The 18,239-nt window shown below is 43.0% G+C and overlaps 1 protein-coding gene across 1 annotated transcript in view; it reads left to right on the forward strand.

The window, feature by feature from the left end:
• NRAP (nebulin related anchoring protein) overlaps positions 1-18,239 on the forward strand; it is a 74,479-nt gene that overhangs the window by 17,053 nt on the left and 39,187 nt on the right. The window contains exons 9-20 of the mRNA XM_066622254.1: positions 1,118-1,210; positions 3,100-3,204; positions 5,555-5,671; positions 8,184-8,288; positions 9,712-9,816; positions 10,611-10,715; positions 13,372-13,470; positions 14,678-14,782; positions 15,143-15,250; positions 15,639-15,740; positions 16,528-16,725; positions 17,630-17,734. Of these exons, the coding sequence (XP_066478351.1) occupies positions 1,118-1,210; positions 3,100-3,204; positions 5,555-5,671; positions 8,184-8,288; positions 9,712-9,816; positions 10,611-10,715; positions 13,372-13,470; positions 14,678-14,782; positions 15,143-15,250; positions 15,639-15,740; positions 16,528-16,725; positions 17,630-17,734 (1,347 nt within the window). The remainder of the gene's footprint in view (positions 1-1,117; positions 1,211-3,099; positions 3,205-5,554; positions 5,672-8,183; positions 8,289-9,711; positions 9,817-10,610; positions 10,716-13,371; positions 13,471-14,677; positions 14,783-15,142; positions 15,251-15,638; positions 15,741-16,527; positions 16,726-17,629; positions 17,735-18,239) is intronic.

Consider the following 18,239-nt stretch of genomic DNA (forward strand, 5'->3'; position numbering starts at 1 on the left):
CACAGTCTGCCATAGAAATGTCCTGGAAGCAGGCGTCACCCCAAGGGTCAGTAATGACTTGGTGCTTTATCTTTGGCTTTACCATTTTGCTGCCTACTAATAATAATAATAATAAACTTTATTTGTATCCCGCCCTTCTCCCCAAAGAGACCCAAGGTGGCTAACAACATGTAAAAAAAGACAGATTTTAAAAAACATTAACACATAGCAGATAAAAACATTTAAAAACACATTAACAGAGGCCATAAAAACAGTAGTCAGATTAAAAGACAGAATAAAAAGAGCAAGTCACAGAGGAATCAAGCCTGTAAAAAAGCTACAAGATCTATAAAAATGTTAAGAAGGCCGGAAATCAGAAGGCTTGTATAAATAACAATGTTTTCAGGCCTCGCCGAAAACTCTCAAGAGAGGGAGCCATTCTCAAATCAAGGGGAAGGGAGTTCCATAATGTTGGTGCCACTACCGAGAAGGCCCTATTTCTTGCAGCTGCCCCCCGGACCTCCTTGGGTGGCGGCACTTGTAAAAAGGCCTTCTCTGATGACCTGAGAGGGTGACCCGGATTGTACGGGAGTAGGCGGTCTCTAAGATATCCTGGCCCAGAGCAGTATAGGGCTTTAAAGGTCAAAACTAGCACCTTGAATTGGGCCCGGAGACAAATGGGCAGCCAATGTAGCCCCCGGAGAAGCGGACTGACAGAGTCAAACCGCCTGGCTCTGGTGACCACACGGGCCACCGCATTCTGCACTAATTGTAGTTTCCGAACCGTCTTCAGGGGAAGCTCCACATAGAACGCGTTACAGTAATCTAACCTCGATGTCACCGTGGCATGGATCACCGTGGCCAGGTCTACACGATCCAAGTACGGCCGCAGCTGGTGCACCAGCCGAAGCTGAGCGAAGGCCCCCCTAGCCACAGCCGCCACCTGGGAATCCAGGAGCAGCTGCGAGTCCAGGAGGACCCCCAAGCTGCGAACCTGCTCCTTCAGAGGGAGTGCAACCCCATTCATAGCAAGCCGATAATCCAGCACCTGCATCGAGGATTTCCGAACCACTACTTTGGGCCTTCAGACTATATGAGCAGCACAGTTAACACACCCTTTCATTTTCTTTGTTTGTAGGTTAAGTATCATCAAAAATATGAAAAAGAATTCAAGGGGAAAGCAAGCCATTCTGTTGGTGCTTCTAATGAAACTATAGACCAATTTAGTCAGGTAAGCAAGAATGTAAATACTGCTTTTAAAGTTAATGGTTTGGATCCTTACTCGTGTAACTGGGATTCTACTAGCAGAATGGGACTTATATATCTCACCATTCCTGCTGCACATCTCACTGCGCAATGCTGAGCTGCTCATTGCGCCAGGACTGCTGTGGCACCGAAACAGCTGTAATGGCATCCTGTGAACAACAGGACAGCTGCTGGCAGCTCCTCAGAGGAAGGGAACATTTGTCCCCTTCCCCCAGGTAAAGGAAGTACCCTCGCAGTGGGGCTACTCAATTCTGCGGCAGCCCTTGAGCTGGCACAGAATCATGGGTTTCCATCTCTGGCTTTGTGGCCCGACATGGAGGCTCTGGATGCGGAGGAGCAGAGCTCTGCCAGTCCCACCTCCCTCATGCTCCGCTCCCTCTCCCTGGCATGCTTCCTCCCCACCCTCCCTTGCCTCCCCCGCTCTTGAACCCTGCCTCCCCCATGCCCCCACTTACCTCTCTACCACCCAGTGGTCCACGCAACCACAGAACGATGAAGCACTGGTGATCCACTGGCACTCGCCCATCACTGGCTGGCATTGAGCTACCTCTGGCGCTGACCTGGCGTAACGTCGAAAGCCGTAATGTGCTTTATGGCACGTTTGTGACACTCGCCGCTGGCGGAGTGCTGATGGTATGAGCTCAGGATTGGGCTCTCAGTTGCCACTGTCAGGGGTTGGAGATGCTCTAGAATAGTATAAAATGTTGAGGATTCTTCCTTGAATGACAGATATTCCTGCCATTTGACCAATGACTCCAATTGGATCCAGCCAATTGCTTTCATATATGGTACTGAGAACTCTGTTGCAAGTTGAAAACATTATTTCCCTTCACGGAACAAAATGAAGAGTGTTTATAACAGTACCATATTCTGTGAGAAAAATATGAGCAATTGTAGCTTCATGTCTTGCTGAGATATCTCAATGTCAGTTCATGATTGGTAAATTAGATGACTTAGGACTTGTTTTCTGCATTGCATGTTGTCATGAGATACATCCTTCTAGCTATGGATTTCTTGTTTATTAGGAAACTTGTCATATTCAATAAGACGTATGCACCATTATGGTGGAAAAACTATGAAAGTAGATGAGATGAATGGAGAAAGATAAAGGTATCCTGTGTGCAAAATACCCTGGAAGCTTTAGCAAGCTTTGGGCTTTAAATCCAAGCTAGCAGCTCATTAAACAAATTGGCAATGTTATATGAGTAATACTTTTAACTTGTTTTCAACTCTGTCTCCCATAGTTTGGGAGTAAACGGAGTTTATTCCCCAAGACTTCTTTCCCACTTTCTTCACTATGTAATGATGTAAGGCAGGGGTGTCCAAAGTTTTTGGCAGGAGGGGAAAAAAAGAATTAATTTACATTTAAAATTTAAATAAATTTACATAAGTTTACATAAATAAATATATTAAAGATGAACTTATATGAATGCATGAAGGTCTTGCAATAGCTCAAGGCCTATAAAAGGCCTTGCACAAAGCAAGGCTGGCCTTTCCTTTGCTTCTGTTACTGCATCACAGACATGAAACAGCAAGCACTGGAGGAAGCCCTCATCCCACAGCTCATGCAAGATGTCAAACAGTCACCCTTACGCTGAGAGCAGTTGTGTTGGACCAGTGCAGGCTCCAACAAATCTCCAGAGGGCCAGAGGCTCATTGGTGACTGGGGGCTCCCTAAGGTCCGCATTGAGAGGCCTTGAGGGCCACATGTGGCCCCAGGGCCAGGTTTGGACACCCCTGATGTAAGGGAAGAGTGAATTATGTATGCAGGTTAGAAAAGCTGATGAGGAGGCTACTATATACAAAAATAAGCAACACACTGCATGTAAGTAATAACTACTGAATGTTATCCAGGATTATATGGATGAATATGAAGAACACAGAGGGAAAGGCAGTTTTCCAGCTATGATCACTCCAGCATATCTAAGTGCTAAGAAGGCAAATGACTTGGCTAGTGATGTAAGTATAAAACAAGAAGTATCAACTAAGATGAACCAGATGCAGTACGTCGCTTATTATAACCCCAATGTGTCATATTATCTGAGCAAGGAATGGGAACCTATTAAAAGAGCAAGACTGCTCATGACTCTTAACTATTCTTGTGGCACTTTCAGTGATGCCAAATATAACTGTTTCTGATTGGAGATGCTATTTTAATAGACCTGCAAATGGCAACAGGAGAATGTGTTTATATGCATGTTTGAAATCGGACTATTTATTATTTTCTGAACTGGGATGACCTGCAGAGGTTTGAAAGCAAACACATGAGTAAACACAACATTCTTTTTCTTCAGACATATTAAAAACTTGCAAAGTATATTTTCTTTTCCTTTAAAAAAGAACTGCAGTAACTGTTTCCATTATGCCAGGATCCAAAGAACTACCACCTAGCTCCACATATCTAAGAGTCCTTTAGCCTTGAATTTCTCAAGGACAAGTTTCATCCCCACCACAAAAATCACTTTTGAAACTGAAAGAACTTTTAAAAGCAACTGTTGAAAGAAAAAATGCCAAAAATCCCATTGGGCATGACCGAACTCTTGGGGATGCCTAAAGGAACCTTTGCCATAGTTGCAGAAAAATTCCTTTCTCATATGATTATGCAGCATAATATTATTTAATCTGAAAATTATCCAAGATCATCCATTGTTTAATGGTTTGAAGATAATTTTCATTTAGACCTTTAAGTCATACTTTTATTCAGTAACCTTCACTGCTGAAAGAAGACTTTGCTGAATGTCTGCCATCTGTCTGCGACCCTCTGAGTGGAAATGTAAAAGTAAACTACTGATAACTACTGAATTCTTCAACATAATGTAGTGCTAGCTTAGCATTCTCATGTACCAACTAATTGCTAGATATTGATTTAATGGCTCAATCATATACCCATGTACCAGCATACTAGTGCCTCTTCCACTCCAGCAGCATGCAGCAGCCTCCAGCAGCTTGCAGCCAGGGGTGCTGGCGAGAAGGCCAGAGCCTTCCCAGAGCAGTAACTCAGAGGGAGAGGTGGGAGGGGGTGGGAGGAGGTGGAACGGGGGCAGGGAGGGGTGAAACTTGGCGAGGAGCAAGCAAAGGATAGTGAATTGGGTCCAGGGAAAGGTTGGGCTAGGCAGCAGCTGCCAATGAATCCAAATCCACTTTATGGACCCAGTCCCAATGGTGCAGGTCCATCTGGGTGGCCATTCTTTTGCTTGATTGCTTGCAAAAAGGACCTATACTAGCTACTGAGCTAGTGTAGGTCTGATTAGGCTCCCGTGCCCCATGGAGGCTTACTCCTGGATAAAGGAATGTTTGTTCCCTTACCCAGAAGAGGTGTCCACAATTGCCACCCTCCCTTGCAGATTGCAGCAGTAGCCATTTTGGTGCCGCTGCTTAGGCAGGGAAAGAATAGGATTGGGTTCTAAGTTTCTAATAATAAATTCAATTAGGGAGTAATCCAAACTGCACCTTGTGCTGGCCTGGGAGGCTTGTAAACGTGATGTAAGGCATGTTTGCGCCTCCTTGAGAGTTTGCTGGGCTGGCGCAGGGACATGTGCCAGCCTGCGGAGGCTGCACCCAGTCTCTGCACTGACTTCAAAGGGGAGGCTTGCATTGGCCAAGCTCAGCAGATGCAAGGGTCTGGGGAGGGTGGGGAGGAAGCAGGAGGGAGGCATTCTGGGGTGGAGAGAGGGCAGGCGGGGAGCAGGAGGTGGGGCTGGGACCCGGCAGATATGCCGGATCCTAGCCCCTGTTCCCAAGCAGCACAGAGCGGCTGGAAGCCACTCTGTTCTCCTCAGACTTATGCCAGCTCCTGAGGTGGCGCCAATCCGAGGAGACCCATTGGGGCTGTGGCGGCTTACCTCCAACTGAGCCATTTTGGGCCCCTATCTTGTGCTGGAGACAGCACAGGCCTCCTGGCCTGCCTGTTCCAGCACAAGATGGAATTGCGCTGTTAATGGAAAACGTTTTGTACTAACTGACTTTTAAAAGCATCAGAACAGTATATGTGCCTAAAACAGGATTTCCCAAACTGTGGGTCCTGGACTTACCAGTTGTCATGAGCCAATTTTTGGTGATTCATGAAACTGATGGGGCAGATTCAGCTATATGCATCAAAGGAACAGTGGTCTCAGATCCTGTAGATATCTGTAGGTGAGTACTTCAAATCTACTCTGAAGGACTACTGCCCTTCAGGGAAATATCCTCAGCCATTAGCTCTCATTGGAGAGACATCAACTGGTCATCTCTGCCTTTAGCAAGCAATCAAGCAAAAGAATGGCCATGCAATAGATGTTACCACAGGACTTATTTTTCCTTTTCTCTTTAGATAAAATACAAGAAAGACTTTTCAAAGATGAAAGGAGCAGCGCACTACCATTCCCTTTCAGCTCAAGAAAACTTAGTTCTTAAACAAGCTCAGGATGTTAACAAGCTGTACAGTGAGGTAAGGTCAAATATTATATATGTGATTTATATGGAAGTATATATTGTAGAGAAAAACTATTTGCATTCAACACTAGTAATTTGCACATAAAAGCAGTCACACCATAGTTTGTAAATTACATCCTGTACTGCATGTGGAAGGACTAATAATCTAAATTCAGTGCAGGATTAGTTGACAGCATGGATGAATTAAAGCTTATGATACAATAAATTGGTTAGCCTTTCAGGTGCTGCAAGACTCTTTTGTTGTTTTTACTGCAACAGACTAATACAACTACCCCTCTGGAAATTAGAATAGCAAGAATATTTGTGAAGGACTAATGACATAGTTTTCATGTCAGTGCTGGCCTTTTCTGAAAGCAATTTGATTTTAATTTTAGTTTAAGCAGCATTCAGTGACAGCTTAGAGATGGGTGATCCTGCCCAAACCTGGGAAATATTGTGCTTTTATCCAAAATCTTTGGACTTCTTTTGAAAATTTTCAGACTTTTTGTCTGAATCACTTCTTTCAAATACATTTTGTGTTTTGATTTGGTCTCAAGTTCAATCTTGACATGTTTAATTTATGGTCTGATACTAATTTGGGCAAGTACCGGTGCTGGGTGTCATAAAAGCGCTCTTCGATACCCCATGAGTAAGCAGTGCCAACAGGAAGGCCTGTGCCATCCTGCCAATACTAAGTCCTGAGGAACTGCCACGAGCAGCACTGACGAGTACAGCACAAAGTGGCACAGGGAAGGCAGGAACAGAGGCAGGGAGGGGATGTTTTGGGGTGGAGGGGAGGGGTGGTTCAGGTCTGGGAGGTGGGCAGGGACAGTGGAAGATAGGCCTCTGCCATATCCTAACCCTTGTCCTGGGTCTGAAAGCCCTACATGAGGCTTCTCAGACAATTTAGCTGGTGTAGATCTGAGTAGCCCCACTAGGCAGGCTTGGGCTCTACACAAGGAAAGGGAACAAATGGGCAGGAGGTCTGGTCTAGAGGATAGAGCCTCCGTTTGCCTGAAGATAACATCCGCAGGTCACCAGTTCGAGGCCACCGGCACCGTGCGACCTTGCAGCAGCTGACAAGCTGAGCCGAGTTATTCCATCTGCTCTGAGCGTGGGAGGATGGAGGCCAGAATGTGATACCATATCAGAAAGAAACATCTGAATTGTTGTGGTTCTTGAAAGATAGAACCTTCTTTCAATTGTAAAAATCCCTACAGGGATTTAAATAAGCTTGCCTATGTAAACCGCCTTGAATAAAGTCTGAGGAGAAATCTGACGACCAAGAAAGGCGGTATATAAATACCTGTATTATCATTATTATTTATTAGCTTATTATTATTATTTATTACCACCACCCCAAGGAGATTTCAAGTTTGCTGAATTCTCAGCACTGGATACAGCATAGGCCATGCGGCCCCAGTTCTGGTTAGGATTGGGCTGCCAAGGAGTTAAGTGATGTTACGTTCCATTTAATTGTGGGATTCAATCTCAGATATGTCAATAGGTCTTAGGCCTAGTTCGGCCTTCAATGGGCTTCTCTTTGTGATAACAGCCCTAGCTTCACTATATGGTTGAAATCCTGTACATACTTATCTGAGAGCAAGTCCCATTGAACAGGGCCTCTGACAGGAATTTTATCAGGGGGTACAAAGTTTCTTTTGGGCCCCTTCCCCAAGGGGAAGAGGCGCAATGGAGGCAGACAGAACGGAGGGAAAATAAGGCAGGGGGAGGGTGCCGACAGCCAGAATAGTCTTTGGAGTCCAGATGTACCAGGCTTCTTGATGCGTAGCCCAGGTCCACCCAACCATGCAGCATTTGCATTTAAATAAAGTATTATGGAAAACCAAGCACACTCCCAAGTCTCTCTAAAATCTTTGAAATATATTAAATCCATGGCAGCATCATTGTATTTAGGCTTACACTAAGATGGAAAATGTCCTGTGTGCACCAAAATAAACTTCTGCAGCACCTGTAGCCCCGCAGCTGGGTCCCTGAGCTCCTATCCACTTCTTTGTGGTTACTGGATCCACAAGCTGAAGAGCTACTGCATCAGGCCAGTTTCCTCCCAGATTTGACACTGTGTTAAGGAGGGTCATGGATGCATTCCTGGGCCCGATGTGTATGGCTTGCAGCAGCAGTTGCCACTGCATATCCATGGTTGTGCCCCCAGCATCATGTGCAGGCAGCAAATTCAGGTGAGATAGAAAATGTCGAACCCCAGGAACTTTCTGGGCCTCCTCCTTTGACTCCCGGGTCCCCTTTCTGATGCTGGTACAAATTACACCCTTTACCCTCCTCTCCTAGGCCCTGCCATTGAATACTATGGGACTCACTTCAGAGTAAGCATGTATAAGATTATACTGGAGATTTCAAATTGGTGTGCATGCTAAACAACCTAAGGTTTTGTTTTGCTGTATTGCATATGCACTATTTGTTCTCATGCTAGAATCCTGTTTCTGTAATTTCTGGATATAACTAATATTGACTGTTAATTAAACTATTTTTGTTTCTCACTGATTCTTAAGGTGGAATATAAAAAGGATCTGGAAAACAGCAAAGGCCACAGCATTAACTACTGTGAAACTCCTCAGTTCAGGAATGTTAGCAAGGTCTCAAAATATACCAGTGATGTAAGTCCTCAGTAGTTTGCATGCAATTCTCAGAAAGCTTAACTTACTCGCTGCTGGAATCACAGTTTGTACATATGTGAAGTCCAGATAAGAGCATGAAACCTGGGTAACAGCAGCTTTGGGAATTGGAATATTAAAAAACTTAATAGGAGAAGGAGATTACATACAATTCATTGCTAATCCAATCAAACAATGCCTGCTAATTGTTCATGTTAATTGTCTCATCCTTCTTTTACTTTATCTCTTACGTCTATTTCTTATTGGGTTCTTAATCAGTCAACACTGTTTGAGTTGCTAATTATAGAACAGAACATAGGCAAGTCATATGTATTCAACTGCGGGTGTAAAAATAGCACTATATTAACTAGTACGCTATGTATTTCTGCACTTGAAGTCAAGCATAGTAGTCTTTATAAACAGAAGGTGTCACAATAGCTTCGCTTCTCTTGTGAAGCATGCTTCAAAACATTTGCAAGGAAATAATTAAAACCAATTGAGATTGGGAATGTAATTAAAATTGCAAATACACTGGACATCATGCGTTGGACATGGAAGAACCGAAATACTTGTTAGAGGTCAACCATCTGCATATATTGTATGCAAAACAGGAACCATATAGTCATAACCCAATCCTACGGGCCCTTACAGCAGTGGAACTCCTGCTCTGAATCCATAAGTGCAATAACTGGCATCATAAATGGTGTGCTGCTGTTATACACTGTGGGGCTGTCAACCTAAATGGCTAGTGGTCCCTGACATGCATCAGCAGCTTGTGGACACCATGTTGGTGCAGGTAAAAGGGCTGTTTGAGGGTGGGAGGGGAGGAGTGGGATGGCCAGGGGATATTCTGAGGGCAGAAGGGGGGATTCCATAGGCGGCAGAGCACACTGTGATGCTATCCCCATTTTCCTGACCCAACATGCCCCCGGCTCTCCACAGACTTAATGCCAGCAAAATAGCTGGCACAGGTCCAACGAGACCCATTGATGGCCAAGTTGCCAATGGGGTGGTAAGTAAAACACATTTTTCCTTACCTCTTCCAGGTCATCTAGTCGCTCTCCCCATTCTTGTACGTAGCATGTGCTCTGTCAGTGCAGCTGTGTGGTGGCAGGTGATGGGGGAATAGGATTGGGCGCCTAGTGTTGAAAATTGTTCTTTTCACGTCTTTAACATCTAAAGGATTTGTTTTTAAGTGATGTAAGTTTTAGAGCTGTAGAATTGTAGTAAAATGAGAGAATTATGTCCTTGTTCTCAAACAAGAATATAAATCATTGTACCAACCTGACAATTAACTGTCATATATGTAGTACTAGTAGTTTGAATTTGATAGATATAGATATATTGTTTGCATTATCCTCTTTGTTGTAATTATAATTGAAAGACAGCCTTTTAATTCTGAAGGAAGATTTGCTTTTGCATGCAGCTCAAATACAAAGAGCATTACCAGAACCAGAAAGGTCATTATGAAGGTGTCGGTATGGACAAGCGTATGCTGCATGCCATGAAGGTTGGAAGTCTGGCAAGCAATGTAAGTTGTTTGAATTCAGATTGTTGACCATATATTATTAAGGAAAGCTAACTGTTGTTTTTATAATTAAATGTAGGTGTAGCCATAGGCTTACTTCTATATGTCCTCAGGGAGGGGTGGACAAATTGTTTTAAGTAACAAAGAAACAAATAGGCTGTTAGTGCATTTTAGATGAGTATGTCAGCACAGTGTCACTGCATCATTGATGTGACATTGTAATTTGAGACCTTTCAGTGGTTCAGTAATGGATATAACTCCCCCTTGGAACTGAATTTGTTGCTGCAACAACAAACCTTGAGTTTAGGCCAGGAAATAGTTATGCTTATTTTTGCAAAATGCTGAGTTCTTCTCATTTGCTACTTGTGAGAATTAAGGTCCTGCAAAATGTCTCGGGGTCAAGCCACCTTTACATTGCCATCTTGAATGAACAAGTACGGCTGCTTTAATTGTGTTGGCTTCATTGAGATGTCATTTCATTACATATCATCTGGTGAAGTGCGTTGTTTACAGATCTGTAAGAAGCACAAGAACTCTGCAGACAGATGAAAGGGATGTGTCACAGGTGGAAGTTAAGTTAACGCTCCTGCAGTTGGCACTGGATTAATTGTGTAGCTGAAAAAGAATCAATTAGCAACTAAACCATGCAAATAATTTCATTTTCTCTGGCATTGACGACACTGAACTTACTTTGTGTCTGGTGTTTAATATTAATATTATTGTTTTTCTTTTTTCTCCTGTGATAATTATTCAGAGCAAATGACAGCTTTAAAAAAAGTTGGTTCTTTTTGTTCCAGATAGCCTATACGTCTGACTACACACATGACAACGTTGACTACAATTACCCAGCGACGCTCACTCCTTCATATCAAACAACAAGGAAGCTGGTCCCTTTGAAAGATGTAAATAGCCTTCTGAGTTCTCACCCTGTTGTTTGCATGGCTCAGTGTCCCCTGTGGGAGGGAGAATGATTCATGTGGTCTGTATAAGGCAATAATTTAACTGTGGTGATAAACATAGCTGATGACAGCAGAGCTCAAAAAGAAAGAAGTTGTTTTCCAGCTGGTGGGATCATGAATGCTCAGAAGACTGGAACTGGCATATAGAATCTGCTGTATTTAGAAGCAATGTACTGGTATCAGTTCTGTCCATTTTGGTTATAATGCAAAAGTCATCACTACCTCTGCCTCATAAAGCATATCCCCTATTGTAAGCTTATAAACTTTTGTACCAGTTCAACCATGCTGCTCCTTCTGAAGAATTTATTGAATTTATATCCCATCTTTCATCTGTGCTGTAATTCATAGGCCATAATAATGGTTCTTAGATATTCTCCCATCCAGGTACTGAGCAGAGCTACTTACCTTTAGAAAGGTTGCAGCAACATGTGTTGGGCTAGGGATGAAAGTCTGGGAACTGTGGTTTGGTGCATTCTCTGTTATAATTCTCTAGTCTTGCTTGCAGAACTTCAGTTCAGCTCAGCTCAGCTCCCTTTTCTCTCTAAACAAGTTCCCTCACAATGAACAACTTTTTGCAGCCCAATCCTAACCTGTGCTGGCACAGCCAGGCTGCATGGCCTGTACTGTATCCAATGCAGGTTAGGAAGCAGCTGGAGGTTTCCATGGGGTATGGGGATATTCCCCCCCGTTACCTTGAGTAAGCCCCAGCCTTCCCTACGGGGCTACTAGGCTCTCCTCGGATCTCCTTGGAAGTCTGAGCAGCTCCATGTCATGCTGACTGGTCCAGAAAGGGGGTTAAGGTATGGTGGAGGAGGCCTCCGCTCATTTCACCACTCCTCCTGAACCTGATCCACCCCTTCTTCAGGCTTGCCCATGCCCAGAAAAGACCCCTCCCCACCACTCTCCCCATGGCCCTGAGCTACTTGGCACCTTACCTGTCTGCGCTGGGGGCTGGGGGCTCGGAATGCAGCATTGGTGGGATGGCTCCGGCCTCCCTGCTGGTGCAGTCTAACTGCCTGTTTGCTGCAAACATGATATTAAAGCACTTCATTACACCCTTGGCTGACTCACAGCCCAATCCTATCCACACTTTTCTGGGAGTAAGCCCCATTGACTCTAATGGGGCTTACTTCTGAGTAGACATGCATAGGATTGAGCTGTCAGTGACCATTGCACCAGCTGAGTGAGTGTTTAGGATTATGCTCTCAGTCTCATGCAATTTGCAATTTAGTTAGGAGGTAATGAACTAGGGTGAATGTTAATTGAGGCCTACCAGGAATAATAATTGTGTCCTGTGGAGTGACACAGAGTTTTTTTTGGAAGGAATAGCCTTAAAGGGAAACATCACCATGGTATTTTGCTTTGCCTAATTTGTGCATTTAATATACTGCTTCATATAGTTTTGTATTTTTGCTAATGCCTTCAAGCAAGTTACTTGATTGTGACTTTGTCAGTCACTGATTGTGAAATAAGATTTTCCCTTATTAATATTTTCCATTATGCTTACCATAGATTCATTGTCACATTTAATGATTTTTCATTTTACTGTATTTCTTATATTCCTAAACTATAATTTAACACCATTTGCAATTGACAAGGTTGAGCACTTGCTTAATAAACACTTTTGTAAGTAAAAGTGAATGATTGAAAAAGACAGACACAGAAGGGTAAGTTAATTTTATATAAATATTTGACCTTGAATTGCACTACAAAAAAAGCCATGTCGTTTTTATTTTTAGTTCTTGCTGCAAATATTCTAGATCAGGGGTGCTCACACTTTTTTGGCTCGAGAGCTACTTTGAAACCCAGCAAGGCTCGGAGATCTACTAGAGTTTTTTTTACAATGTTCGCGCCATCATAACATATAACATTTATGTGTACAATGTATGTTGGTGTACCTTGAGCCCCACTGAGTATAACAGGACTTACTCCTGAGTAGACATGCCTAGGATTAGGCTGTGAGGCTGCAATCCTAGCCACACTTACCTGGGAGTAAGCCCCATTGAGTACAATGGGCCTTACTCCCGGCGTTTCCTCCCAGAGGCACCTGAAGGTGAGGGTCTGCACTCCGCGATCTACTCATTTTGCCTTGCGATCTACCGGTAGATCGCGATCCACCTATTGAGCACCCCTGTTCTAGATACTATTGTTTTTGCTATGTAACAGCTGCTTACAAAGTTTTAAGAATGCTTTATGATAGGGCTGGTTAGACTATGAAGCTGACTGAGGAGGCCTCTTTAGGCAGATTGCTGGTGGGGTGTCATTGTCTGTATGTCTTTTCACTTCCACCGTGCTTCTTCTCAGCCCCTAGATTCAAAAAGGAAGGGAGAATGATATGGAAGAGAGCACTGTGATGGACCTGAGCATCTCTCCTTGATATGTCTTCTCCTGTTCCATTCCCCTCTTCCTTTTTGAAGCCACAGAAGGAGAAGGAGGAGCAGTGGTACTGGAGGCAACTGACATTCAGTTGGTGCTGGCTGGTAGGGTGGGACAGGCTGGGTGAGGGTGGCATTGAGACAACCCTGGGTGCTGAGGGGTGTGTGTGTCTTTGCATACTAAACATGTTCTTGTGTATGTGTGTTTTCTGTTTTTAATGTAGGTAAACTACAGGCAAAGTATAGATAAGTTGAAGTACAGCTCTGTTACTTGCACACCTCAGATCATTCAAGCGAAAATCAATGCACAGCAACTCAGTGATGTAAGCCACTGTTCAATAGTTTTATCAATGCATGAGAACCATTAGAGAGGTGAACAAGGACCTTGCATTTGTCCTAAGGGCCTAATATTGCAATCCAGTGCATGTCTATTCAGTATAAGTCCCACTGAATTTAATGGGCCAAATATTTATATACCATTGTCCAACATAAAAGTTCCCAAAGTGGCTTACAAAGCAAAAGAAATGAAAAAATGGGTTCCTGCCCCAAAGGACTTGCAATCTTAAAAACAAAAAGAAAAAACTGGAAACTATAAAGACACCATGCTGGAGGTGAACAGGAACAGTTGTTCTCCCACTGCTAAATGTGAGAGCCACCAAAAAAGATGTCTCTTAGGCATCTGCTTTAGTTCTAATTATGTTTGAATTGTAATCTGCCCTGGGCATCACGTTTTGCAATAGAAAGGCAGAATATAAATATTTATCTTAAAAAAAATGCTGAAAAAACGTTCTACTGTGTAGACTCTTCCTTGAAAAAACTTGGGAATGGAGAGTTGGAGAGTTACAGCCCAATCCTGAGCTGCCCGGAGCTGCAGGACCCGGCGGCTCCATGGAGGGCTCCAACCAGATCCAGCGTAGCGCGGGAGGCTCCTCGGGAGAAGCAGCCCTGTAAGGGAAGCCGAGTAAGGGAAGCAGCCCCACAATGGGGCTACTCACTTTAGTGGTGACTGTTTGGTTGCAGCTAAAGTGAAGGCGCTCGTGTAGGGCGAGCAGGCCTGCCCGAGTGCCTTGGATCCTGCGGAGCTCAGTTCCACAGATTAACTTCTCCCCCGCCCCCTGACACACCTCCCTCACGCCCCTGGCAATGCCTCCCCCCTCCCTGGAACGCCTCCCCCCACACCTCCAGACACGCCCCGCAGCCTGGCTGTCATGGAGACAGCTGAGCCACAGAACCTGGGCGCCCGCTGCGCGCTGGCTCAGCACTGGCTGGAACTGGGCTAGCTCCAGTGGGAGCCCGGCGGAAAGCCCCGCAAACATGCCTTACAGCACGTTTGCAACTGTGGTCTGCGCCGCGGAGGCGCGGCACGAACCACAGGATCGGGCTCTTAATCATCTTCTTATATTGTTTAATATTTTATTATGATCATTTAAATAATTGCTTTTGTTTAAAGTATTCAGTTGTTAACAATTTGTATAGAGTTGCATGTTATTATATCAGACACATTGAATTTGTTGTTTGTTTATCTGGCAGCTGAACTATCGGGCGCAGTATGAGAAAACCAAAACACATTACACTTTGCCTCAGGATGTCCCACAGTTAGTCAAGGCTAAAGCTAATGCAGAATTATATAGTGAGGTAAGGAAAAGATACATGTTTGTGGACTATAATATAATTATAGCAGTATAACAATATATAGCAATAATGAACATGAGATGTGGAAGCCGTATAGAAAGAAGCACTACATGTTTCCATTTTGACTTTGCTGCAACATTGATTTAGGTGTCGATTCAAAGAACACCAAAGATTTCTCTTTCTTACCTCTCCGGGACTGTCTTGTTCCCCTCATATCATTTAGCGCACACTCCTGCTAAAGAGCTGCTTGCTATGGATTGGCAGGGGATAGGATTGGGCCCTTAATTTGTTTACAGTTTATAAAGTACATTTTTCTTTCCTATTTTCTATTCTTATTAATAACATATTACTTTTCCCCCTTAGATTAAATATAAGGAAGGCTGGGAGAAAAGCAGGGGCCAAGGCTTTGAAATGAAGTTGGATTCCATGTCTTTTCTTGCTGCCAAAGCTTCAGGAGATCTTGCCAGTGATGTAGGTTATATGTATTTATCTAGGACATATTCTTAAGAAAAGTTTTAAAAAAATCATAGAGAAGTAAAATCATGCTGCTTTGGGGTTTTAAGTTGCAGATTTCATTTTAAGTTACTCTGTCAAAAACTCTGATAAACTGTAGAAGAAATGGTACAGTATTTTCTATTTCTGACTAACTTTATTGAGCATGGCTTCTTTAAAGTGTCTTAAGTAAAAAAGACTAAAAAGAGTGAATGTTTCTCCGAGTCAGAAAATTCAGCATACTGGATAAAATAGGCTAAAAATCTTTGGGTAGCATCCTGATTAGTACGTCCACCATTGTGAACTTCATTGCAACAGAAATGATCAATTTCATTTACAGTAAAATGTTTTTTTTTTCATTTTAAAGATTAAATACAAAGAAGAATATGAGAAAACAAAAGGCAAAGCACTGGCAACCAAAGACTCAAGACTTCTGCACTCTTTGCAGGTAGCAAAGATGAGTAGTGAGGTAAATAATTTTTTTCTCATTATTAAAAATCTTTTTCTCAATTATGAAATAGTATTTTACCAGTTCTGCTTCCTCATTATTATTTTGCTTTTGTGCTTATATATATATATATATATATATATATATATATATATATATATATATATATATATATATATATATTTTGTTTCCTTTTCTCTGTCCTGATTAGCATAAACTACAGTGCGTAAACAACAGCACAACTACATCTGCACCAGCATTAACCCTGGTTAATGCTATCTGTGGTGAGCATTAATCAGAGTTTGCAGAACCAGGTTTAAAAATTAACCATGGTTAGCTCTGATACAAGGATGGTGTTACACAATAGTTAATACTAGGGAAGGGAGGGGCTCATTTGCATGGATGAAAGGAGAATGTAGCAGATGTCACATTCCCAGTATGCTCCCATCATTTGGAGATTTCTGGTATTATACCTGAGTCTAAATTTGAAGAAAAGGTACATCAGAAGCTATTACGTTTTCTAGAACAAAAATATAAAGTGCTAAACATTTTAGGTGCTATGGAAATAATGAGAATAAAGACAATAAATTATGGCAAGTGAAACTTAAAAGTTATAATTCACTCTATATTGTGCATATATTTAAGTGTGTATTCACAATACTGGCAAAAAGATTGGACCAAAACTGAAATCTTTCAAGGCAAGCACAAGGTTGTGAGTTGTGTGAGGATGAAAGAACTGTAAAAGTCTAGTTGTTTCCATCATTACTCTTTTATGTTATATTAAATGTAATATATGGATATTACCTAGACTGAATATAAAAAAGATTTTGAGAAGAATAAAACACATTTCCACTTACCCATGGATATGATAAACTTGGAACATGCAAAGAAAGCCCAATCTCTGGCTAGTGACCTTGACTATAGGAAGAAACTCCATGAGTATACAGTGGTTCCAGAAGATCTAAAGACACAGTGGGCGAAGAAAGCCTATGGATTACAGAGTGAGGTAGGAACTGAGGCATTTCTTTTATATTACAGAAACCTAATGAGGGTAGTAGTGTTACTAAAATCCATTGATTATATTTATGAATGACTCACCCTTTTAATCATTCAGACAAAATTTTAGATTAGTCAATCCATGAACCACCTAAAGGGCTGCCTTCTTCTGCATAAGCTGCTTGTGCTCTGAGATCACCAGGAGAGGCTCTCCTGCATCTCTCATTACACACTGAGGGTGCAATCCTAACCCCTTATGTCAGTACTTTCCAGCACTGGCATAGCGGTGCCAATGGGACATGTGCTGCATCCTGCAGTTGGGTGTCACTCACAGAGGCCTCCTCAAAGTAAGGGAATGTTTGTTCCCTTATCTCAGAGCTTCATTGCCCTTATGTCAGTGCTGGAAAGCACTGACATAAGGGGTTAGGATTGCACCCTGAGTGCTTTTGGCAGGTGAGAACCTTCTTGGTGACAACATTCAAGATGTGGAACTTGTAGGGCTCCTTTGCTATAGTGCTTCTTCTGCCTTTTAAAGATGCACCTTTTAGCCTTTTAGTTGGCACAAATCTCAGCAGCCCATGTAAGGCTGCTCAGGTCAGGGACGGGGTAGGATGCAGCCTGTGCTGCTATGGCTGATCCTGGGCCCCATCCATCTCCTGTTCCACCCCCCTGCCTAAAACTGTCCCTCCCCACCCCTGGAATGCCCTCCCACTACCCTCTCCCACCCCCTGAAAACTTACCAAATTGGGCTGGCGCAGGGTCTGGATCTGGCCCTCCCAGGCTGGAACAGACCTCCTGAGTTGGCGCTAATGTGCCTTGTGCCAGCTCAGAATGCTGTTCAGATTGCATTCTAAGCGATACACTGACTCTTTAATTTTAATCCGTGAGATAAATGAACTTCCTTTTTTCTTAAGCTTCAGTATAAGTCAGATCTGACATGGATGAAAGGAGTCGGGTGGATATCTGATGGAAGTCTCAATATAGAGCAAGCAAAGAAAGCAGGAGAACTTGTTAGTGAGGTAAGTATCTTGATTTCACTGTTCAGTGTGCTGAAGTCTTGCTGAACCCTCATGAAGATGGAAGTTGATATTTGTAAGTTTTGAAAATATGGCAGTTACAATTGCTAATATGGCAAATATGAACTGGTGACTTTGCAAGACCCTGGCAGGCCACCATACACAACTGCTACCTTGCAATCAAGTTTCTGGCCCAGCTTCTGCAAACTTATCTAATAAATCTTGAAATCAGAAAAAAATTTAAGAGGCATTTATCAAAGCTCCTAGTGTGAAAAGGAAGAAGAGTAGCTAGTTAAGACGATTTAAAATTGCCAGGGACTATACTCTGATGCTGTGGTTTCCTGACAACTGGCTATACTGAACTCTGAGCAGAGACAGGAAGAAGCTGCAATGCTCAGATCTAATTTCTTGCAAACTGACATCTACTGCTGGGATTTGCCACATAAATACTCACTGCTAGAAGTATTGAATCCAGTGAGGATCAGATGATATGGTTTCTTATTTCTGT

This window comes from Tiliqua scincoides, chromosome 3 (assembly GCF_035046505.1).
Source record: "Tiliqua scincoides isolate rTilSci1 chromosome 3, rTilSci1.hap2, whole genome shotgun sequence".
Classification (NCBI taxonomy): Eukaryota; Metazoa; Chordata; class Lepidosauria; order Squamata; family Scincidae; genus Tiliqua; species Tiliqua scincoides.